The sequence below is a fragment of the Corylus avellana genome, chromosome ca1, assembly GCF_901000735.1.
Source record: "Corylus avellana chromosome ca1, CavTom2PMs-1.0".
Lineage (NCBI taxonomy): Eukaryota > Viridiplantae > Streptophyta > Magnoliopsida > Fagales > Betulaceae > Corylus > Corylus avellana.
In genome coordinates this window covers 45,132,526-45,157,429 of record NC_081541.1, presented here as the reverse complement: position 1 = coordinate 45,157,429, position 24,904 = coordinate 45,132,526, and the positions used below count along the sequence as shown (strand labels likewise).

The 24,904-nt window shown below is 33.8% G+C and overlaps 3 protein-coding genes across 3 annotated transcripts; 2 read left to right on the top strand and 1 right to left on the bottom strand.

Moving 5' to 3' along the window:
• Positions 1-2,283: 2,283 nt before the first annotated feature.
• LOC132167115 (uncharacterized) lies at positions 2,284-3,991 on the top strand. The gene is made up of 2 exons (XM_059578012.1): positions 2,284-2,599; positions 3,695-3,991. The coding sequence occupies exons 1-2, from the start codon at positions 2,315-2,317 to the stop codon at positions 3,839-3,841; spliced, it is 432 nt and encodes a 143-aa protein (XP_059433995.1). The 5' UTR covers positions 2,284-2,314; the 3' UTR covers positions 3,842-3,991.
• Positions 3,992-4,290: 299 nt separating this feature from the next.
• On the bottom strand, positions 4,291-7,577 carry LOC132184740 (uncharacterized). The gene is made up of 2 exons (XM_059598481.1): positions 7,280-7,577; positions 4,291-5,912 (listed from the first exon to the last, which is right to left on the bottom strand). The coding sequence occupies exons 1-2, from the start codon at positions 7,374-7,376 to the stop codon at positions 4,837-4,839; spliced, it is 1,173 nt and encodes a 390-aa protein (XP_059454464.1). The 5' UTR covers positions 7,377-7,577; the 3' UTR covers positions 4,291-4,836.
• Positions 7,578-11,678: 4,101 nt separating this feature from the next.
• LOC132164308 (protein IQ-DOMAIN 11) lies at positions 11,679-14,363 on the top strand. The gene is made up of 6 exons (XM_059574800.1): positions 11,679-12,088; positions 12,315-12,460; positions 12,533-12,820; positions 13,032-13,250; positions 13,382-13,513; positions 13,606-14,363. Exons 2-6 carry the CDS (start codon positions 12,386-12,388, stop codon positions 14,224-14,226), a joined length of 1,335 nt encoding a protein of 444 aa, XP_059430783.1. The 5' UTR covers positions 11,679-12,088; positions 12,315-12,385; the 3' UTR covers positions 14,227-14,363.
• Positions 14,364-24,904: the final 10,541 nt, after the last annotated feature.

Sequence of the window (24,904 nt, the reverse complement as noted above, 5' to 3'; positions counted from 1 at the left end):
TTTAAAATCGTAAAGACGTTTTGGTAAAACATATTAAAAAATATTTTTTTATTAAATATTTGTTATGCGAATTCACGATTTTGGTTTAAATTCGTACTTTTTCAAATAAGCATCCCTAGTCTGCTTATTGAAATTGCAAATTTTTTTTCTTATTTTAAATTAAGTGTTTTTTAAATCGTAATGCCAAATGCCTTACGTTTTGCCATATCTTTTAGAAATGTAGATTATTCTTGCGAAATTGCAATGCCAAACGCCTTACGTTTTGCGATATCTTTTAAAATCGCAGATTATTCTTGCGAAATTACAATGCCAAACACCTTACGTTTTGCGATATCTTTTAAAATCGCAGATTATTTTTGCGAAATCACAATCTCAAGCACACCCTAAGAGTGTGTTTGATCCCGTGATTTTGCAAGTCAAAAACACATTTTTAAACAAAATTTCAGAAAGCGTACCATTTGGGAGTGTGTTTGGAAAATAAAAAAGTGTAAAAAAATTAACTTTTAAAAAAACGCAGGCTAAATCAACTGAACATACACCAACATTGGACCCTTTTTAGTTTTTAGCTAGTTTTGAGTTCAGCCGACACAATTGAGAACATGCCTAATCTTACTTTATATGGATTAAGTCTAATCTAATTGAGATTTAACTTTTGATTCTGATTCTTGAAGGTGGGCACATGAGAAAAAGCTAGCTATGAAACATTAGCCCACCCCAACAAGAATAGCAAGTTTCCACATAGAAATTCCTTCACCCATATGCATGCATATATACACTCTCCGAATGGAGGGGAGCAGGATCAGTTGAGTGCAAATACATCTTTGACAAGCAAAGGTGCTGCTTTTGCTCTTCAATGGCGCAGGACGGATACAAGCATGTTGTGTCACAGGAAAAAAGTGTCAAGCACCAGCCCCAAGAGAAACAACTGCATTTACAGACACAGCACCAGCCAGGAACAGGTCCTCTCTCTCTGTCTCTCTCTCAAATACACAGAAACATGTTCTTGGCATTTTTTTTTTTTTACTTAATTTCTTCCATCAGGATATTGAATTGCTTGTGTTGTGCTATGTTGAATGATGCACCAAAAACTCCCAACAGCAGAAGCTGCAGTTCCCAGAAAGGAGGGTGGAATTTCTGTTGATGACCACCACATACAGAGAACCTTTTGTGACAACTTGTAAGCTTAGTGTTTGTTAAACATTATCATCATCATCATCATCATCATCATCATCGTTTTTCAATTTAAATCCACCAAAAATGTTGTTCCTTCTTGTAAGCTAGTTTTGAGTCACTCCAAGAAACAGATCTTTCCATAATGTAATTTTAAATTCTCACTATATTTTTGTTGAAACAATTCTGTTTCTTTGTCCACTTTGCAGCCTCTATTATCTATCCTGTGGTTGCATCTGCGATGCTTACTCTAATGTTCAGACAAAATAAGAAGTTGCAAGATGGAGACAAATTGCTTCCTTGGACATTGCACAAATAAGAAAATCTATTGGACAAGGAATTTCTGTATGTTATTGTACTGTCAAATATTGAGTTGAGAATAAGCTTTGTTAGTTATTGTGTTTTGGAGAGTGTTTTTTGTTTTTAGTTTGAAAAAGTGTTATGATGTAAAAAGGTAAATACTGTTTTCTTATTTTTACTAGTTTTTTGAGTTTGAGTTGTTTGTTAATGTTTTTATTTGAAAAAGGGATGACAACAAAGTCTTTGAAACACAAATTTGCACCTTTGAATCAGAAAGTTCACAAGCCATGAGCCATATTTAGTATGCTAGTACTTTGTTGTGCAAGAACATCCACTTTGTATGAGTAATTTATAATCGTTAGAGGAATAAGGTGCAATTAGATTGCGTATTGCACGTCCTCACGTGAAAAGGCATTTGAGCCCTATCTTGTTTGAACAGGTGCCCGAGTTTCTTCCCGAATAGGAAAAGGCCCGTTGAGTAAATTTTGCGGACATCTATTTTATTCTTTGGGTATAAACCTAAATGAGTTGTGCAACAACACCTTTTGAATTATTTGTTAATGCTTTTTAGAGTATGATTTTTGCTTGTAAAATAATGTTCTAATGTGACATAAATGTGAAAATAGATTAAAGTGTTTTAGGTTATTTGTTAATTTTTTTTTCAAATAAAAAAAAGAGATTTTCAAAAACAAAAATGAGAAAGAAAATGATTTAACAATCAAAGCCTTATATATGGCGTGCGTGCTCTTTATCTTTACCCATATATATATATCCACGTGGTTTTAATCCCAGCACGTATAAGAGAGAGTAGAATCCAATATCCACCAGCGAAAGGCTCGAAACCATGGCGAGCCTCATCATCTCCAGCTCAGTCTCACTCACACGCTCTCAACCTTCCATACCCACACGTGCTTTCTTCAAACCTCCGCACGTGTCAAAACCTCCTGCAATTCGCTTTCTCGGCGACCCATCTCGACGGAGAACCAGAGGTTTGACGGCGGTGACGCGTGCGGGTCCCAGCACGAGCTACTACATCTTCGCTTTTGCGCTCCCATTCTCTCTTTTGGCTATCACTATCTTCGCCTCCATCAGAGTCGCTGATAAGCTCGACAGAGACTATTTTCAGGAGGTATGTGAGGTTCTGTGAAATGGTTTTTTTTTTTTTTTTTTTTTTGGGAGTTTTGTGTATTTGATTGGTTGTGAATGCTTCTGGGTTATGTGGGTTTGAAGGTCTCGGGTGAGTGATATGAAATTTTGTGTCCGCATATTTAGTATTTGATGAAATTCCGCAATTGGGTTACACTAAACATGTTTAGTCAAACACCCAACAGCAATTCACTCTCGAAGCTTGGCTTATCTAACACAGAAATGAATTGTGGGAATTGGAGAGGAAACTTGTATGTTGAAATTTGTATTTGTCCAAGAAAAAAAAACATGGATTTTTATTGTACTTTTTGGTCGCTTCTTAATTCTTGTTTCTTACAAGGGAAGGGGGATGATTTCGATGTGTGCCATAGAATAATTTTGGATATCAAAAAATGAGGTGGTTTCATTTGTTCTATAATCAAGTTTGCCGAAAGTTAACATATTTAGGGTGCAAATATGTTAATTTGCATGCAAATTCATAGTCTTGAAGGGAAATGGGGAGGTTTTTTTTTGGGGGAAATATGACAGTTAAACTTGAACTGGGGTTCTTAAAGATGTGGCTAATGGCCAATTCTGGCAGTTTATATCCTATGCAACATTGGTGGAGCTAATTTCAGTGAAAATATCTATCTTTACTCACAATGGATATATGCTTTAAAATACAATTTGAAATTCATATTTTTTGTTTTTGTTTTTTTAATTTTTAATGTTTACTAACAAGAGATTCTAATTCAAGACCCTTACAGAAAGCCCCGCTACAATGTTTCTTAAACAAGATCATTTACCATGTGCTATGTGCAAACCTCATCTTTTGAATTTTGACTTTCAATTGATAAAATCAACTGGCTTAATCTAGATGCTTGAGTTTCTCAGTTTCAGTTTCAAGTTTCTCTCTTTCTCGGTGATTACTTTGTGTTTGTAGTCTCACATTCTTTATGATCAGACTCACTTTAATGAAGCAATTGTATTTAGAGAATGTGCCATAATTCTTGTTACAATGAAGTTGCTCTGTGCAAAAAGATTTCTATCCCATACGTACGATTTCTGAATTCTTTTCCTTGTCTTGTTCTTGAACTAGCTTGAAATTAATCAAGCAATCAGAGAAGCTAATGAGGATGAAGACGACGAGGAGGAAGGGGAAGAGGATAAGGAGGATATTAACATTTCCTTCAAAAAGGAACCTGCCCTTCAACGCACTCGAAACCGGCCCAAAAGGGCAGCCTAGACTTTATCTTTGTAGATCCATAATGTATATTTTTGTTTTAAAGATCAATGACTTGTTGACAAACCAATTGCTTGAAGTTTCCAGTGATTGTTCTCATTGTTTTAGTAACAATTTTGAAATGTATATCAGTTGGACTTCATCTTCCAAAGAGCACAATGTAGTATTCATCATTGGATAATTACAAACATACTGGGTGAAGAAGCACCTTCTTAATGGATGTAAAAAGTAGGAAATAAATATTGTTATACGATTGCCATATAATATCTGTTACGTCCCAATTATATAACAATCTTATGGGTTCCAGTCTTAATTTGGATAACTGGTCACATACCCTGCTGCATGTAAGAAATGATAATCCTGAGAAGTCCATGACAATTTTTTTTACCATCTAACTTGAGTTCACAATATCGACCAATTTAGAGATTGCAGTTAACAAAGCAACAAAAGAGTAAATACCAATTTCCCCAACTGTTTAGACCGAAATAAACATTACGAATTCCACATATCACTTTTAAGGGAATTTAAGGGAATCCAGGGAAACAGGTTTCCTCTTGATAGAAGAGATATCACTATAACAAGGCTGTATGAAATTGGGAAATAACAGAATCTGCTGGAAGATCTCAATTAACAAAAAACTCTCGCAACTCTGGCAAGTAAAAGAAACACAAGCCACATTGATCATGTGACTATGTGAGGTCCAAAAAATCTGTGTTCTTTTAAAACTACAAATATGAGATTCCCTTGCTCTTCTACAGCTCCTAGACTCTCATATTTTATCCCTTGTAGGTGTTGAAAAAATAGCATTCCACAAGCGCACCACTTGCCCTTTTGCTTATGAGGTATGAAAACAACACAAGATACATAGCTCCATAGCATATCTGCAAAACCCACTTCTCCCAACTCCATGGACAGAATTTTGCAATATGCGATAAATCAGCAATTGAAATATCTACTAGCAAAAAACAGAAGGCCAAGTCTCCATCACTTACTACTGATCAGGGGGCAAAACTGACCCTCTTCTTAGTTTGCCCCCTCCTCCAGCAATCACCTCTTTGGTTACCAATGCCTTGATACTTGGAGCTTTTTGTAGCTACATATGGATGAGAACCTTCCCTCTTCCAGGAACCCTCAACCCTGGTTCCCCAACCTTCACCAGTTCTTCTAAATTCCCCATGCTTTAGCTCATTATTATAATTATTATCATTGTCCCACTGTTTCCAATCCCGTGCATTTCCCCCACAATCTCTCCATCCTCTATTTGGATTTGGATTAAACCTGCTTTCCCAAGGATGGTTACTATTATACAAATTCTTTGGCTCCTGCTGGTTCCAGCCCCAAGCTTTATTCCCACGATCACCCCATCCTTTATCCTTCACTGAGACCACAGCCTGACAGCCATGCTCCCAAGAATTGCCACCTTTGTCCCAATTCCTTGGTTGGTTGACATGGTTTCCCACCTTATTCCAACCCCATGACTTGTCGCCACAATGAGCCCATGCGTTGTCCATCATACCTCCATTGCATTGAGCAAGGCCGGGTTCCCAAGGATTGTCGCCATTATTCAAATTTCTTGAATCATTTTTATTGTCTTCCCATTGGTTCCATCCCTGTGCTTTTTTTTTTGAAGCTCCACTATCCTGCATATTGTTGCATTCCCAAGGATTGTCATTATTTTCATGGTTCATATTGTGCCCTTCTGAAGGATCAGACACTGAGTTTTTTGTCTTTTTGTTTTTACGCCACCCCTTTGTATTCCTTTCTTCCTCATCAGGAGCAAACCAATTTCGATCCAATTCCTTAATCAGTTCAGGATCAATGGTAGGGTTCCAATCTATGTCATCAATATAAACATCCGGATCAGGAAGAGAGATATCGCATTGGAGTCCATTGATCTTTGCCCAAAAACGTTTTTTCGCATTTTGAAATGCCTCTTCACCCGCAGAATCATCCCAACTAAGTATATTGTTGTGGCAATACATAAACTTCTTGGCGTCTACTACCTTCCCCCATGGTATTGATCCAACCAAAGTGCAAAATTTCTTTTCCCATAAAGGCACACCATCTTGTAGTCCTTTAGAAAGAAAAAAGAAAATCAATTTTATTAGTCCACTCAAAACATTATTGCTTGGAATAGGTAACATATATGAAGAAAAAGAAAGAAAGAGACCTCATGAACTACAACAACTTTCTTGACCAATAAAACATCAAGCATTGAAGCTCCATGGTGTTCAACATACAAAGAATATCATGAGAAGCACCTAACTATCCCCTAAAAACTTTCAAAGAATTCCCTAACACCGATAACATGCTAGACTGAGATACAAGGCGAGCTAGGACACTTCTGATAAAAAAAACACAAAAATTCTATCCATTGGCCAAGCAATCAAACCTAAAATCTCTGACCTATTCCAACACATAAAAACTTTTGATTGGCTAATTAGACAAAAATATTAATAGCAGTAGAAAAAAAAGAAAGATCTGCAAATGCAGAAGTATTCTAAGGAATCTATATGTATGGAAAGTGTATGAAAGCATGTAAATTTCAGTGGCATTGGATCTGCAAATATAGGATTCTGAGGTGATAACAGACTTCCTGGCTTCTTTCTAGCTACTATGGAATGAAACAGTCGATAACATTAATACAGTCAATGTCTAAACAACGTAAAATTCAAGACAGAAGAATACAAGAAAAATTCAAGGAATTAGAAGAAATAAGTAATGGAACTGAAATTTCACATGAAACCCATCAACACAATATAACAATGCTAACGATTCTACAAAAGCACAAAACCCAATTCAAAAAAAGTTTTCAAAATCTTGAAAAATGAAATTCAACAAATTAGAAGAAATCTGTAATGGAACAGAAATTCAGATAAAATCCATCAAGAAACATGACAATTCCAGTGATTCTGCCAAATAAAAAAAAAAAACCCCAATTCAGTAAAGGGATCAAAATCTTTTGAATAAGAAAAACCCAAAAAATCTGTAATGAAACTGAGATTCCAGACAGAACCCATCAAGGAAAATACCATGCCAACGATTATACATTTTTTTGATGAATAATTATACAAAATTACAAACACCAATTCAATAAATATATCAACATATTGAATAAGAAAAATTCAATAAATTAGAATAAATTAGTCCTGCAACTGAGATTTCAGATAAAACCCATAAAAAAAAAAAATAAAAAAAAAAAAAAAAAAACTACTACAACAATTCTACAAAAGAACAAAACCCAATTCACTAGAAGGATCAAAATCTTGAATATCAATGAACTAGAAGAAATCAGTAATTAAACATAGATTTCAGATAAAACCCATCAAGAAAAACAACCAGTCCAACGACTCTACAAAAATTACAAACCCAATTCACTAAAAGGAACAAAATCTTAAGACATATTAAAAAATAATAATAATAATAATAATTTAAAGTTACCAGGAGGAGGACCAGGGTCGTGCGGTTCAGGGGGCGGCCATGGAGCTCGTGGTTGACGGAAAATTCTACGCGGGGGACGATTTCTCCAATTGCCCATTACACCCAAATGCACGCAAAACAAAAACTTCTCCTCAAATTCTCTCTTTATTTTCGTTCAAGATGAGAGACAGAGAAAAAAGAAACAAAGAAACAAAAGAGAACGAAAAACAAAAGCAAAAGAAAAGATGTTTCTCAGAAGCAAACCTTGTACTTGTACGAGCAAGAACCAAGATTTGCCTTCTGTTTCAGAAGTGAAAGATTTACCACAGAGGAGTTCGAAAGTTTCTATAAATATCTCTTATATTTATAAGCATGTTTATTTTTATTTTTATTTTTTTTATTTTTGGTAAGATTATAGGCATGTTATTATCTCGGTGATATTGCAATTTTTTTTTTCTTACATGTTCGCGGAGATAATTATATAAAGGTCGGAGAGAAATTTGAATTAGTTGATTTTTTCTTTTTGTGTGTGTTTTTTTAATGCATCCAGGGTTTTTAGTTGATTTTAATGAAATTTATAGGTTCTTAATTTTTACATAATATTTAGAATTAATAACTTTTTTGGTACTTCAGTTTTAAGGTTTTTATTTTTTCCTCTACATTTTAAAACCAGGCAAATTTGGTACCTCACTTATGAGAAAAGACAAAATTAATACGTCTGTTAATTTCTGTCCGTCCCAATTAACGAAATTTCACATCACCTTCACTAATATCGCGACACATGTCCCAAAAATTAAAAATAAAATAATAATAATAATAAAAAAACTAAACCTATAAAAATAAAAAAATAAAAAGTAAAAATTTTATGGGGTGACTAGCCACCCCGAAGGGCCAAAAAGGGAGTGGCTCAAGCCAACCACCCCCTTTGGCCAAAATAGCCACCCCATAAAATTTTCATTTTTTTTTAAATTATATATATATATATATATATATATATATATATATATATATATATATAATTATTTTTAATTTTTAGGACCCGTGTCGCGATATTAATGGCGATGCCGTGGAATTCCGTTAATTGGGACTGACGAAAACTAACATAAATTTTAATTTTGTCTTTTCCCATAAGTGAGGTTCCAGATTTATCTAGTTTTAAAACCTAAGGAGGAAAAACTAAAAACGTTAAAATCGAGGTACTAAAAAAGTTATTAACCCTAATATTTATATACCCATAAAATACTTTGTTGTTTTAATTAAAAAGACTATTTTTTCTTAAATTTATAAATAAGTAATATTATATACTACATTTTTCATTAAGATATATCTCATAATGATAACATTATAACTTTAACAGCTCCTTAAATCAATTCCTATTTTAAAAGAATATATTCAATATTCAATATTTAGTTATGGGTGTCATGTCATCGTTATAAGAAAAATATAGTATATAACATTACTTTTTATAAATATACTTATACTCAAATCCTACATTTTTAAATTTTTAACCAATAATTTTATTTTGTTTAAATTAAGTTTCTATTAAAGTCGTAGAATTTTAGTTGAAGAAAAGCTTTATCCTTTTTGAACACACTATGCATTTTATTTTTTTAAGGGGAAACTTCACTAAAGACCCCTGAACTTTCACCCGTTTTGAAATACCATTTATAAACTTCAAAATCTCTCAATTTAGTTCATTGATCTTTCAATTCCCTCCATCAATTTTAACCGTTAAAAATGCCAAAAAGACTAAATATCCATAATTTTTGTTTTTTTCTTGTTTTTAAGTAAAAAAAACATTTTAGAAGTTTAAATTTTATATAAAAGTCAAGGGTATAAATGTCACGTAACGTTTAAAATCTGACGGAGGGATCCAAATTGAGAGCAATTGAAAGTTGAGACGACTAAATTGAAAGATTTTGAAGTTTAGGGGGACTTTATCGAATTGGGTGAAAGTTTAGGGGTCTTCAATGAAATTTTATTTATTTTTAATTTTTTTACTCTCTTTTCATTTTCTGTATTTTTCTTTCTTTTTGGGTAATCTCGCCATAGCTCTTTCTTCATATTGTATGTTCAAAGCCCACAGATGGATGTAACTTTTAAGTTTTAAGTATTGGGGTTTACAATGGGCTTTGGCTCCATTGTCACCCACAACCAATGGCCCTAAACGACAGCTCACTTGGGCCCTTACTGATCTAGAAGGTTGCTTGTATTTTTAGGCATCTGCTTTGTCCTTTCAACATTTTTTTTTTTGACTAGAACCTTGAACCGTCAACTGCTTACAAAAAAAAAAAAGAAAGAAAGAAAGTTTAGAATATTATATAGTTTTTACAAACTTACATGACAGTGTAGGAGTCTACATTTTAGTGAGTTTTACAAGCCCACCAGACCCTAAAGCTTTTCAAGCTTAAGCATTTACTTTCTAGTTAGCGAGAGACCTAAGTCTTAGAGCTAACATGGGATCAGCCCAAGGACCTATTGCTTTAGGTAAATATTTAATGCGTCCACCAACCAAAGTGAATTAGGATCCTCTCCAATTTAAATGAACAAGAGAATATCCAATTAGTTATAATAGATGTGTATTTTTGTCGACTCAAAAAGTGAAAAGATAAAAATACCTCTCAAGTATAATTAACTGGATATTATCCCGTAGATTTGAAATAGATACGATCATGTTCCAACCGGAGAAGTCATCTTTGAAGGAAAAAAACAATGTGTTTTTCTGGATTTGTGTGCTTCCTGGTTAGAACCCATAAGGTTTTAGGGCTGACGTAACAAGCGCCACATGAACTGTCAAGTTAATTTGTAAACAAAGTGTCATGTACAGATTAATGACCCTTGTAGTTTTAGTTTAATGAGAAGAACATGAAGCTAACCTTAGATTGTGGGCCTTGGATGCTTCTAAATTATGTATGGGCTGTATGCAGCTATTGTTGAATTATAAGAGTTGCAGCTACAATAACATGCATTTTCTTCTGTTTTGTACCCATAGATGTACTATAACCAGCAGTAAAGCACTGAAATGGTGCAGGTACTCGCTGGAAAAATGGTACCAGTATTTACATTCTTCACTGTCTCCAGTATATTGCACAATGTGTTCATAAACAGTAGCACTAATTACATCTTCTGCAATAGTTACCAAAGAACATGTAATGCAGGAGAGAGAGTTCTTTAGTAATACTAAGTTTTGGGAATCGGGATCAGCAGTAATTTAATATAGTATTAGAGCATAAGTTTGACCATTGACTTTGTAGATCTACCTGTTTAAGCTTTTGGAATTAGTGATGAGTTAATTAATTGTAAATACTCTAAGACACCAACTTTAACCTTACAGGTTTTGGTTTCAAAAGAGTTTTAAGAGAAGCCAGAGAAAGTCCTCTCCTCTTGTGTAGGCGACACGCACAAAGAGAGAATTATCTTCATTCCTTTTAAAAAGATGAGAGAATGTATTATGACTACTCATCTCTAGGGCCCTTGCACAGCTGTCTTCACTTCTCACAACCCAAGAAGGTGCTTTCCTTCCTTCCCCACATTCTCTCATCTCTTCCACATTTGTGACTCCCCCACTTTCCTCAATTATAGCCCTCGGCGCATGTGTTTTGGAACAGTGGCCATGTACTTCCTCAATTTAGAACCGTCTATATATATACACACATAAAACAAGTACTCTTTTGACTTTACTGCTAGTGGCAAATAATATCAATGGTATTAACAAGGAAGCTGCAAAGTCTATGGATGCCCTTCCTCCATCCAACTTGAAGGGGACTCTCTCAATAAAGGCTTTCTGTTCACTTATTAATGGCTGCTTGCTCGTCTACTCATCCTTGAAAAGTAGACTGTTTTGAATATTTCAAGATGTATTAACTCTCGTGCACACCTAGTGGTAAAATAGGCCGCTTCTTACTTTGTGTTTAAAAACATTCCCGGTAATTCTCATTTTTTTTTTAAGGATTAAGAATGGTAAAAAAACCTCATTTGTAATCCCTTTTGCTCTTTCCCCACATTGAATAGAAAAAAGAAAAAAGAAGAAAAAAAAAAAAAAAAAAGGAAGTGGAAAAGTCTTAAGGTCTTGATCATAGCAAGTTAATGTTGATAGGGACTGGCCAGGCGGCCGGCTTAGCCAGCAACATTAGTTACTAAACATACACATTTTTATTGGCATGCTCAGGAAACAAATAGACTGATCATCAAGTGAAGATTAAAGATTTAAATGCAGCAAGAGTGGATCTCCATCATACATGATGGGCTTCCAATGCATGTTATACTTATATCCTCAAACTAAAAATAAGTGAAGGGCAAGTGAAGGGCAGTTCTGTGATTTGACTCCCAACAGACACATGAACATGTCTGTTACAGTCGAGAAAATGGGAAGTAGGAAAAGGAGAGAAGAGGGCCCATGAGGGAAAAAAAAAAGAAAAAAGAAATCTTCATTATTCATAAAAGGTTCCCTCCAGGACTACAAAATGCCTCTGCCTCTTCCCAAGAATCACTCACTCAAAGGCCCACATAATGAACAGAAGAAATCCATCATCTAAAGGAGATAAATCTGCATGATTGGATAGATGTACAAACATATGTTCCAATTTAAGTTGTTTTCAACTAATAAATTTAACAAACTTTTGGGTGTTTGTTTGTGATATCAGTTTCCCAAGAAAAAAAAATATACCCATCCCCCTCTTCTTGGGATTTCCTTTTCTGTACTTCCATACCATAACATATAAACAATAGTTTATCAGATTTCAAGGCCATCTCTCTGAAAGAAACTTTTTTGATGCCTTGATTCTTGTTTGATCTGTTGAATATCAGGAATACAGAATTTGTTGCTGTTGGGTAAGATGCTATTTCCAATTTCATTCACATTCCATTTCTGATGTACAATTGCTAATCAGCCTCATATTCTTCTCTGCTTCCAGCTTTCAAATCTTATATCAAGTAAAAATTTTGAGTTAGTTAATTGTAAATCAGTTCATGACTAATTTACTTTGTTGATAACCAATCATGTTGGTATAATTTTTAACCATTTTTTTCCTTAACTGATGCGTGTATATGCTATCAGAAACACCCCACCAGCATAGTTCCAGAACCAATCAGAACCTTCTTAGATCAATGTGATTTGTCGGTTCTTCAATGGCTAAGAAGAAGAGCTGGTTCAATATATTGAAGAGGTTCTTTATAAGAGAGACGCAGTTGAAACCAGAAAAGGTAAAATAGTTTACTTTTTTGTTCAGCTGGGCTCTTTGATTCTGTTCCTCATTGCTAGAACTATATTATCAGGAGAAGAGAAGGAAATGGATGTTTGGAAGGCTTAAGATCAAAAGATTGGCTTCACTCACTGCACCATCATCCTTAAGTCTAGGTGAGGCAGAGGAAGAAGAAGAGCAAAGCAAGCATGCTCTCACAGCCGCTCTTGCCACCACTGCTGCTGCTGATGTCCTATCAGTAGATGAAAATGAGAAAGAAGAGTTTTCAGTCATCAAAGTTGAAGCTGATGCCCCTCAATCCAACCGTGAAATCCTTGAATTTGCTGCCACTAAAATTCAGACAGCCTTTCGGGGTTACCTTGTGAGTTTAACCAACCATTTTCATTAGTTTCTGCTAATTGATTCACTGCTAAAAGATATATAGATCTGGTAAGGAAATTATTTTGAGTAACATGGTATTTTTTAGTAAGTGTTGGAAAATCTATGTATGTGATAAAGTAATGCACATTAGTAGAAAACATATTTCAGGAATTTGGGATTGGGAACTCAACTTATGTGGGAGAATTTTGTAGGCAAGGAAAGCTTTGAGGGCATTGAAGGGAATAGTGAAGCTTCAAGCTATTATTAGAGGCAGAGCTGTGAGAAGGCAAGCTATGACTACCCTAAAGTGCTTGCAGTCCATTGTAAATATTCAGTCACAGGTCTGCACAAGAAGATTTGAAATGGCCGAAGGAGATTGGAAGTATGATGGAAGTAAAGAATTGCAGACTTTAAGAGACAAGATAATAAGGGTATGGGGATCAGCATGAAAGGACTCATTCTAATGTTTTCTAAAATCTCTAATTAGCTAGTTTAGTTAATATCCCTTAATTTATTATGTACTATAGATAATTTGACTGATGTGAAAATTTATGATTTTCAGATGGACTCGAATAGTGAAAGAAGGTGGGATGATAGCATACTGTCAAAGGAAGAGGCAGAGGCATTGTATTTAAGTAAGAAAGAGGCCATGATTAAGAGAGAAAGAATAAAGGATTACTCATTCAGTCATCGGGTAAGTAAACTCCTATGCATTGTGTTCTTCTGATATATATTTTTCAAATTTAGGCTCTACTGCTGAGTTTTCAACTGGAAATTGTTTTTCAGAAGTCAGCAGAATCAGAAAGAAACAAGGTAAATGGAAGATGGAGGTACTGGTTGGATGAATGGGTGGATACCCAAGTTACTAAAAGTAGAGAACTTGAAGATTTGGATTCAGTTTTAACTTCAAATCCAAGGCCAGGAGTTACAGGAGAGAATTTTGGAAGGAGACAACTTAAGCTAAGAAATATTCAAGTACAGAAGAACTTTGAAGGATTGGATTCTCCAGTATCTATTTCCAGGAGTTCATTTCATCATAGGAGGCAATATTCACTGGGAAATCATAATTCTTTCTCAAGCTCCCCTGTTGTTCCTGCTTACATGGCTGCTACTGCATCTGCAAAAGCAAAAGCAAGATCCATGAGCTCACCAAAAATAAGGACCAGGAGTTTTGAAACATGCTCTGAGAGCTATTCACCATGTAAGAATAAGTTGTCTCTCATTTCTCCTATGACTACTGAAATGCCAACCAGTGGTAGGATTGGCAAGATTAATGGTTACCAGCAAAAATCTCCGAGCTTGAAAGGCATTCTAGGTCCAATAAAATCCAGTCGGACAGTGAAGGATCTCAGCTTTGACTCAGAGTACTCGATGCAGATTTGGCATCAAAATGATTGCTTCAGATGATTTCAAAAGTTGGGTGCTAGAAGAGATTGGTTAGCCTGTAATTTAAAATAGTTTGAATAGGAAAACAATGGAAAACTATGCCATCTTGTCATTAATTGAGTAGCTCATATTAATACTACACAGTTGATTAACACACAGTCTATCTTCTCGTCACGACTTAATAAAGGACGGCCAACAAGTGAAATTTTTAATTGAAATAGAAGGTGAGTGACGGTAAAAACACAAAAGATTTGAGGTATTTCGGCCTTAGAGGCTTATGTCCACCACTAATAACTGCCTTAGGGCTCTGCATTTTTATTGTATTGAATTGTAGGATACAATGGAGTTACATTCCCAAGGACTGCTTGTGAGCAACTAACAACCCCTCATCCCCCAGAATCACCTAGGTATATATTGATAGCATTGAGTAAAGTATTTTGAGCTTATATTTGGGTCTTTAATAAGCTTATGCGTTTATGCAGCATGTCACAGAATTGTTCTGAGTTTCTTGGCACCCCTGAAGTCTTCCATGCCATTTTTCTTCACCAAAGTGAGAGATACCAAGCCTTGAGACCACATTCTTGAAGCAGTACATCATACAAACCTTCTGGGCATACATCACTCAAGGCATGAGTAGTTAATGACAAAATATGACATTAAACATTAACATGGGCTTATCGGTCCCAAAAAACAAATTAAAGAAAGTGTTAAATCACCACTTATTCTAAAAGTTTAAGTTAATAAAAATTTGAGAATTTAACCATTGAGTTAACATTTTAACATTCCTCCGTAGGCTCAAACTGCCCAAAACGTGAAATATTTAATTGAAATGGGATGAACTTTAGAGTTAGGGTTCGAATTCAAAATCTTTGCTTTAATATTATATTTAATCACTACGTATTTCAAAAGCTCAAGTTCATAGGAAATAGTAAATTAAATTGTTTGGTTAATATTTTAATAATTCATTCAATATATAAGTGATTATTCGTATATTTTAGAACAACAGACCCTCACTAAAAAAAAATTATATATATATATATAGAAAAAGCATACTAACTGCACAAAAGAAACTGTAAGTTACAAGCTCATTCTCTATTACCTAGTGCTGAAGATGCTTGCATTTGTAAACTTAATTGTTATTTCTTTTGTTCTTTAAAAGTTTCCCATGGACAAGATGTACTACAATTCATGTGAAGAAAGCAAAAAAGGGAAGTAGGAGGCCCAAATAGGAGGTGATTGAGTCTTGTCCAAGTAACCAAATGGGATAATACAGCTCAGCCCAAGAAAGTGATGGCCATGATATGGAGAAACAATGCACAACCACCCTAAGCTCTTTTGTACACAAATCTACTTTTTCATTGATGAATATCAGCTTGTGAACATAAAATCTAAGCGTATGGGGGAAAAATTTCTTACACATGTCTGTTCTTGTTGGGAAAAAAAACAAAAGGCACCATCATTATAGTACCTTTTGACTAGCAAGAGAGCTCCTTGTGACTCCACTAAATAGACTCTGCCAACTTTCCTTCCTCCACGCTGCTTCAAGTCCCCTAATCTTAGGACAGCACATGATTTCTGACATTTGATAGAAATCCTCTTTACAGAAAAAAAAAAAAATATATATCTATGTTAAATTTAAATGGAAAGAATATATATGTGTGAGTGGTAAATTTATATCGTATAATTGGACTCAATTTAATATATTTAATATTTTTAATTAAGATGAGGTTCTAACATATTATATCAGAGCTCGACTTTGATATGTTCGAATTGTTCTTGAATTGGTTTGTATATTTCCATATTAATAAATACATGAAATATGTGACCTCATTCTTGTCTGTCTACGAGGCAAGGTGATGATGATACTTATAAAAAGAATAATGTTATTTAGTAAACTGTTATATGAATGTCATACAACTTGATAATGTGATAGTAAAAATTAACCTTTGGATTCATACTTTAAAAAAAAAAAAATGTAATGACTAATTTTTACTGTCACGTCATCCTAATTGTATGACAAGATTTTATATTTGTGAGAGACCAAAAGGCGAATTACAAGGAAACGTTTTAATTGACTTCTTAAGAAGGTATTAAAGCAAGGTTTTACTATGAAGAAAGGAGAGAGACTTTTAGTAAAAAGGGGCTCACGTTTCACACAACACGGCTTGTTATCTTGTGAATAGATTGATTGTTTGCTATACTTGATGAGTTGTGGATTCACATTTTCAGCTGTAAAATATTGATTTTACATTTATTTAGGATCTGGAGATGAGAACCAAATATATATATATTTTAAAGAGTGACATAATAAACATAATGAGTAGTAATTAAAGTTGCTATATATCCTGCTACCTCACAGTGTGACATGTTATTGCACAATTTTTATTTTTTTTATTTTTTTTCTAATTAAAGAAGAAAAAAAAAGGTTATAGAGAATAATCTTTATCACTCTTGATCCGAAAGGAAGAGGGAGTGGAGGAACTAAAAACCAAAAAAGGGGTCATGAGTTTCCCAATAACAGACCAAAAATGAAATAAAGCAATGCAGCGAAATATATAAAGGCTAAGAAATAGGTCAAACAAGTGACCCGGTCATCTCAAAGGGCTGCATGAAGAAGTCAAAAGAGCATAGATTAAGGCAAACCTATATGAATCCCCACATATAGAAACAACAACAACCACCCAAAAGTAGCTAAAACGGTAAATGCATTGTCAAAGTCCGAAACTAGGACTGATGAGAAGAGATGAACCAACACAAAGATCAGATTAATTAGAAGTCTCCACCACCATATCATAACAAAATACAGCGAGACATAAACCCAAAACAAAATACAACAAAATTTGTTTGAATCGGCTGGGGATCAAGCCTTATGAAGCGGAGGTCACTGGTTCGAATCCCTCCTCCCTTCTTTTGTGTGGACATGTAAAAAAAAAAAAAATAACATCAACAGAATTACAGAAAATACACAAAAAAAAATAATAATAATAATAATAATAGCAAAACAATCGGAGAACAGCAGCAGCGGCTGAAACACTGGAGGTGGAAACGTATGCACAATTTGAAATCACCAACACATAACTGGAATTAAAAAAAAAAAAAAAAAAATCGATATAAGTAAGTCTAATAAAAAGGGATGTGCAGAACAACCCATTAATATTGTTGTCTATATTGCTAATAAATGAAGCTTTTGACATTGAGCTATCTACTAATCATGCCCTAGCTAAGAAAAGAAAAAGGGGAAGCTTCACTTTGGCCCCCTGAACTTTCAACCGATTTTACAACCCTCCTGAACTTTCAAATCTCTCACTTTGGACTCCTCTATTAGTTTTCAACGTTAAACTCAAACGGTTTGACTTTTTATGTCCATTAAGAGTATTTTATGTAAAATCAACGTTTAATTGACGGTTTGACTTTTTATGCCCATTAAGCTAACTAGAAAATACCATAGCTTGATGATTATGTACATTAGCTCTAAAAAATTATTAAAGGGTAATTGACTCTCCCATGTCAACAAAATAGAAAATCAACGTTTCTATTCCAAGTTGTAAAGAGTATTTTATTTATCAAATACTCTTCCACAATCATCAAGCCCAACTAGAAAATGTGAGCAGTGGATTCACATTTTCACTGGTAAAATATTGATTTTACATTTATTTATAGGATGCAGAGACTATTTAGGATTCGGAGACGAGAGCCTGACGGGTATGTACAGTACGACCTATATGAATCGTAGAGTCAACCTTTGAGGCCTGGAGGCATTTTGCAAAGAAGTTGGTAATTGGGCCTGTGTGCCCCTTTCGATATGTATGCCCTACGGGTTTGTAGATGGAAAATTGTAATGTAACATATAAGTGCTATGAAATGCATTAAAGCTATGGTATTTTCTAGTTAGCTTGATGATTGTGGAAGAGTATTTGATTAAGAAAAGAAAAACTATATATAGTGCCTTTAGCTATAATGTTACAAGGTAACAGTGATATATTAGCACCACATGAGTTTAGGTAATTTTTCATCTTAAAAAAAAAAGGAAAGTAAATTTGTGTATATACATTTTAATGTCCTTTTAAATTAATCAAACTACGTAAATGAAATCCAAATATGTCATCAACGATAATGTTGGTGTCGTTTATCATAAAATGACATCAACTTTGACAATATACGTCGTATGCTTAACATGAAGCGATTTGTAATTTAGACCAACTACGTGAATTGACTTTTACATTTATCATTTTTTAGTAGTGTGCTAAAACAGTTTATTTTCATTAATAGTTTTATTTAGTTAACAAATAAAGCCCTTGCAGAGCACGGGTCTACAAGTAGTTTCAAATATGTATATATATATATTTCAAGAGTGACATAATAAACAAAATGAGTAGTAATTAAAGTTGCTATATATCCGCATGCATCTTGTCTAAGTTGCTGCTAGCTCACGTGCGACGTCGTCTTGCACAATTTGAAATCGCCGGCCAACGCATAGCTGGAATTAAAAAAAGCTCAATATAAATTAGTCTAATAAAAGGGATGCGTAGAACAAACCCATTATATTGTTGTCTATATTGTTAATAAATGAAGCATTTGATATTGAGCCATCTACTGATCATGCCCTAGCTAAGAAAAGAAAATTAAATGTTACATAAAATGAAAGCCTTGTTCTAATGTGACAGTAAGAAAATTGATAAAGGATGAATATGTAACACTCCGATTTCATATTGAGAAGATGAGTAATTTACATAGAGAGTGAGTGGTTTATAAGAGATGCTCATGAGTGTTAGTCTCACATTGCTTAGTTATTAGGTGAAATTATGCTTTATAAGTGATTTTAGGATACATCCAAATTGACTAATCATTTTGGGGTGATTGCACCGATGTAGCTTGCCTTTTTTCTTGATTTGTTACAACTGATATTAGAGTCACCTACTATTGCTCATGGGTGCTAAGTTAGGGATTTAAGTGGGAGAGTTTGTAACACTTTGATTCCATATTGAAAAGATAAGTAGCCCACATAAAGAGTAAGTGGTTTATAAGAGATGCTCATGGGTGCTAAGTCTCACATTACTTACTTACTCGGTGAAATTGAGATTTATAAGTGATTATAGTCATACATTGCTTACTTACTAGGTGAAACTAAGATTTATAAGTGATTATAAGGAAGCTCTAATTAATTGACTAATCGTTTTGGAGTGATAGCGTAAATATGGCTAATGCTTTTTCCTAGGCGCTATTACAAATGGAATCAAAGCCATATAGTAATGCACCATGTGATACTGTCATCACCGTATGATGTGGCCTTGATGAGGATGCCAGAGGTTTAAGGTGTTAGAGTCTGTAACACTCAATCTTATATTAGGAAGATGAGTAGTCCACATAGAGTCATAGAGAGTTGGTGATTTATAAGAAATGCTAGCTCATAGATGTTAAGTCTCACATTGCATACTTATTAGGTGAAACTGTGGTTTATATGTGCTAGTGCAGATGTAACTAGCACTTTTCCCTAGTCATTACAGTATATGCAGATAATATGCTATCCATGTGTGTGTTGAAGCAAGAATAGAGATTAGAGAGTAGGTACCTTTTACCTTATTCTGAATTTGAGATGATACCTTAGTGGTGCCTTTTGATGTAAACTTCATGATATATTTTCAAACAAGTTGAATAAAGCCGGTCCTCTTCCTCAAAAGCTTTGCAAAATGAATAGCACTCTTTAACAAGTTTATAGGCTGGGTCACCAGGGATAGCTTTACTGAAACAATTGAGAAATGCAAGAAGAATGCAACGGTCGTATAAATGTGGTCGCAATTTTGTTTTCTTTTCTTCACAACTTTCAAGTCTGGTATCAATGCAAGTAGTTAATGGACTACGAACATTATTATGAAGGTGAGAAGGAGCTTGAAGAGGATCACTAGCTTGCACCTTAATAAGTATGAGTATAATTAACTCCATTATCACTATAATTTCTCTCATATATTTCCCAGCCATTGAGTTTTTCTCACACTCTATAAATCTTTTGGTTTAATTGAAAATTTAACAAACAACAATTTATAGGGCTTAAAGCCTTAAACCCTGCCTTACATTGCAATTGAATGGTCAAATATATTTCAAACAAGAATATTTTATTTTGTAAGATTCGTGAGTACTTCTTGTTTAAGTTGTCTTTTGTTTAGGGTCATGAGAATTATTATAAATTAATATATGATTCATAGCATAGCTAGGCCAAGTATGTTGTAAGAGATTAATTAATATTCTAATAAACAAGTGAAGAAGGATGATCCAATAGTCACAATTTACTTTCCCATTTAGAAGGTTATTGGAAAGAAAAACATAATTTATTAAAAAAAAATATTGAATTCTTGCATACTATGGAGAGATATTTTTTTAAAAAAGAAATAAATTTACTTGTTCACGTTAAACTATTTTGTGACTTAGCTAGAATGTGAATATATATAAAATATGTTACAACAGTTTTCAAAAATATTATTTGAATAAAAAGCCATTTGAAATTTGTGACTTTTGATCAAATTAATAAGATAAATCTTGAGTTTATAAGCTATTATTTTTTTTAAAAGAAATGACAATGGGTTAACGTTACAAAGCAAGCTCGATCCCCAAGGAGTTATAATATAACTTTAAGTAATCCTTAGTAAAATTGTTTTTAGCTATATATAGATTTTACGTACTGTCGCCGCCCTTTGGCCAAGCATGTTTGTAAGAGTGTAAATAGGATCCAATAGTCACAATACAGTACTTTCCAATTTAAAAGGTTGTTGGAAAGAAAATATTAGTTTGAAAACGTAATTTTTGTTTTATTTTATTTTTTTGTCCAATTTGAAAGAAAGTCATTATCAAGTATGTTATTTTATTTTTTATTTTTTGTTTTACTTTTATATATATATATATTTTATTCCAAAGGACACGCATCGCAATATTATTAGTATAATTGACATGACATAGTAACAGATTCCGTCCAATTTGATAACCGAGATATGTCTAGGGACCTATTTGTATTTTTTACTTATCTCAAAAAGTTTTTAGTCATTTTCTTTTTTTTTTAAAAGATATAAGAAATTAATTTCAGGGTCTTGGTGGATTTATTTTGAAGAGTTAAAAAAATAAACAAAATGAGCAGTAAAAGTCGCTCTAATATATCCGCACTGAGTCCAAGATCCTGCTAGCTCTCACATGCAACGCCTTATTGAAAGTACCAACGCATAGCTGGAATAAAAATTTAAAAAAAGAAAAAGAAAAAAAAAAAAAAAAGCTCAATCAGTAAGTCTATATTGTTAATAAATGAAGTATTTGATATTGAGCCATCTATATATTGATGCCCTAAGAAAAATAAAATGAAACCATTCTTCTAATGTGACATTAAGAAAATGGATAAGGATGTATATGTAACACCCTCTGGCGTCCTACATCAGAGGATAGAGATGTACTTATATGTATACTTGTATCATTCTTGACAACAATGCGTTTTGAAGCTGTAATGGTAAGAACCTATCAAAACTCCATAGTTAAGTGTGCTTGTGCGTGAGTAGTACCAAGATAGGTGACCTCATGGGAAGTCTTGTTCGAATGAGCCAAAAGCGGACAATATTGTATGTCATTGGGGTAGAGCTACATGGCGCTACTATCTTTACATGCATACAATCACAGTAGAAGAAAATATGTATACTTTTTTTTTTTTTGTTAACAAAATCATAACTCACTCATCATCATATAATACGTACCATAGCTTTTATCCGAAATAACATATTATAAAATTATCCAAAATTTTATTACAACAATATAAGACTAAAATTGTCTTGACATCAAATCAATAGATGCCTCAAGGGCATTTATTCTCATAATTTAAATAGACTCAACATGAGTAAGTTATTAAAAGGGTGATAGGCAGCTACTGCAAGTCTCGTTAGCCAAAAGCGTAGACACAAGCCTCGTAAGCCAAAAGCATAGACAACATAAGTTCGTCATCTAACTTCTTGTCACCAACATCAGTAAAATTATCACCATTTTACAGGGAGAATGTGTGAGTCCACAACTCAATAAGTATAAAATATGCTAAGTACTATCCGTGTGTGATGTGAGCCCCTCTTTTTCATAAAAGTGTTTATTTTCTAAAACTTCATAGTCGTTTTGTAAATCATGTCTAGAGTTTTGTTAATAAATACTTATGAAAACCTCAAATATTTTCCTTTGAATTTAATATGTATCAAACCCCACATATCATATTATGGAATAGTAAAACAGTTTAATTAAGATAATGAAAAATACAAATTAAAAACATAAAACAATATATATATATATATATCATATCACGTGTTTGATTCACATAATATAATATCAAATTCATTTATCAGATTCCATATTTACATACTCATTTTTCATTTCATCTTTTTCGTATGTCAAGTGTATACTTCCACTTGGCCGCTAGAGTTTGCTAAGTGTATACCCCCACTTAACCCTCGGGTTGGTACAAATTTATCTCTCTTATAGCTTTGAGGTGTTAAGTTTATAACTCCACTTAACCGCCAGGTTGGCTAGTCATTTTTATTTCCCCCTTACTAGCATTGGGGTGCTAAGTGTATAACCACACTTAACTGCTGGGTACCATATTTTACAAACTTTTCACTTGTCTCGTATAATCATATTTCATTTTCCTTTAAAACTAATTTTCTTTTAACACATTTATTTAAACACATGTAATATATAATGGAAACATAATTATATCCTAAAATATACAGGCTCAGAATCACACTAAAAATATTATACAGTTTATGCAATTAAACATTAAGCGTAAGGTCAGTAAGTTTTATATTTATTGGCTGGTGGACTCACACATTTTCCCTATAAAATTGTAGTAGTTTTACAGATGTTGGTGACAAGAAGTTAGATGATGACTCTTATGCTGTCTAGGGTTTTGGTTCATGAGGCTCGCAGGAGGCGTCTCACCATTTTAATAACTGACTCATGTTGAGTCTATTTAAATTATGAGAATAAATTCCTAAGTGGTTAGGGCATGTACTAGGGTATGAGTTTGAATCTCTGCAATGGAGAATTTTCACATATGCCTGATTAGTATTAGCCACCTTGGATTCTCATTAATGCCCTGGTAGGGCTGGGTCAGACTATGGCTCAGTCGGAGTTGAGTGAGCACTTGTGGTTCTTACCGTCTAGGCCCCTACTATGCGGCTCTCATCGGGTAGGTGCTATTATGACCACGCCCAGGTAGGATAGCCATAATTTGCCTCCCCGGCCTACCCTTTTTGTGATAATAATACAAATGTGGCTAACGTTTTTTTTTGGGTCTTTACAGTATATGCATATTGTTGTGAGTGCACTTGTGAGTGTTGAATCTCATATTGAGAAAGTATAAAAAAAAAGAGTACTTAATATACTTAAGTGGACCCAAGCCCATTAGCTTAGACTTGTGGATTAGAGTGATATTCAAATATATATATTAATGCAGTCTTGGTAAAAATTTCCAAACCGTTTATCTCTCCAATACATATAATATGCTATTCATAAGTGTCTTGAATCAAGAAGAGAGATTAAAGAGATCACAGATGGTACATATAGATGATACCTTAGTAGTGCCTTTTGATGAAAACTCTATGATATACTTTCAAACAAGTTGAATAAAGCTTATTTATATCAGGGTGCTCCACCTCTTCATATAAAGTACCGCAAAATGCAAAGCACTCTTTAACAAGTTTATACGCTGGGTCTTCAGGGCTAGCTTTACCGAAACAATTGGCAAAGGTAACATGAATGCAACTGTCGTATTCAATAGGTCGCATTTTTTTTTTGCCTTTGTTCTCAAATTTTAAGTTTGGTATCAAGGCAACCAGTTAATGGACTAGGAACAAAATTATCAAGGTGAGAAGGAGGAAAGGCTAGGGACTTGTAGAGGATCATCACTAGCTTGCACCTTCATAAGAATGAGCATAATTAACTCCATTATCACTATAATTTCTCTCATATATTTCCTAGCCATCGAGTTTTTCTCACACTCTAGAAATCTTTTGGTTTGAAAATTTAACAAACAACAATTTATAGGGCTCAAACCCCTGCCTTACATTGCGCGCAATTGAATGGTCAAATATATTTCATACAATAATATTTTCTTTTCTAAATTTATTTCAAGATTCGTGACTTCTTGTTTAAGTTGGCTTTTGTTTAGGGTCATGAGATTTTTATAAGAAGGTTATTGGAAAGAAAATATTAGTTTGAAATGGACACATGCATATTTTCTAATGATCCTTTTGTGTAGTCAATATTTTAATACGATTTATAACACCAAATATTTTGTTTTGTAATGCCTCTTCACTCGTTAATGGGAATTAATACCGATTGAACACTTACAAGTTTGAAAGAGTTTTAGTAAAAATTATTTCTAAATTACTCTCTCTCTCTCTCTCTCGGTTTCACTGGGAATGATGGTGACAAACTTTTATAGAAAGTCAAAACATCTCTAAGAACGATCAACGACGCGATGGCATGTCATTCAAAAAGAAAATCAAGCATTAGAGGACTTTGTGGCAAGTTTGGGCCATTATCCACTGCCAAAAACAATGGATTTAATTTACTAGTCAAATATACATGTCATGTTTTTAGTATGTGATGTACAAAATATCCATTCAACCAACTTCAAGGTGGGAACGCAAACTTGGACGGGGTAATTGGGTTCAAACCATGGATTTTG

What these genes read in the sequence shown, in the direction of transcription:
- LOC132164308 (XM_059574800.1), top strand. Translation starts at nt 12,386, where the DNA reads ATGGCTAAGAAGAAGAGCTGGTTCAATATATTGAAGAGGTTCTTTATA. An exon ending in CAGCCTTTCGGGGTTACCTT is followed by an intron (nt 12,821 to 13,031) that starts GTGAGTTTAACC and finishes AGAATTTTGTAG; the next exon opens with GCAAGGAAAGCTTTGAGGGC. An exon ending in TAAGAGACAAGATAATAAGG is followed by an intron (nt 13,251 to 13,381) that starts GTATGGGGATCA and finishes TATGATTTTCAG; the next exon opens with ATGGACTCGAATAGTGAAAG.
- LOC132167115 (XM_059578012.1), top strand. Translation starts at nt 2,315, where the DNA reads ATGGCGAGCCTCATCATCTCCAGCTCAGTCTCACTCACACGCTCTCAA. An exon ending in ACAGAGACTATTTTCAGGAG is followed by an intron (nt 2,600 to 3,694) that starts GTATGTGAGGTT and finishes TTCTTGAACTAG; the next exon opens with CTTGAAATTAATCAAGCAAT.
- LOC132184740 (XM_059598481.1), bottom strand. Translation starts at nt 7,376, where the DNA reads ATGGGCAATTGGAGAAATCGTCCCCCGCGTAGAATTTTCCGTCAACCA. An exon ending in CGACCCTGGTCCTCCTCCTG is followed by an intron (nt 5,913 to 7,279) that starts GTAACTTTAAAT and finishes TTCTTTCTAAAG; the next exon opens with GACTACAAGATGGTGTGCCT.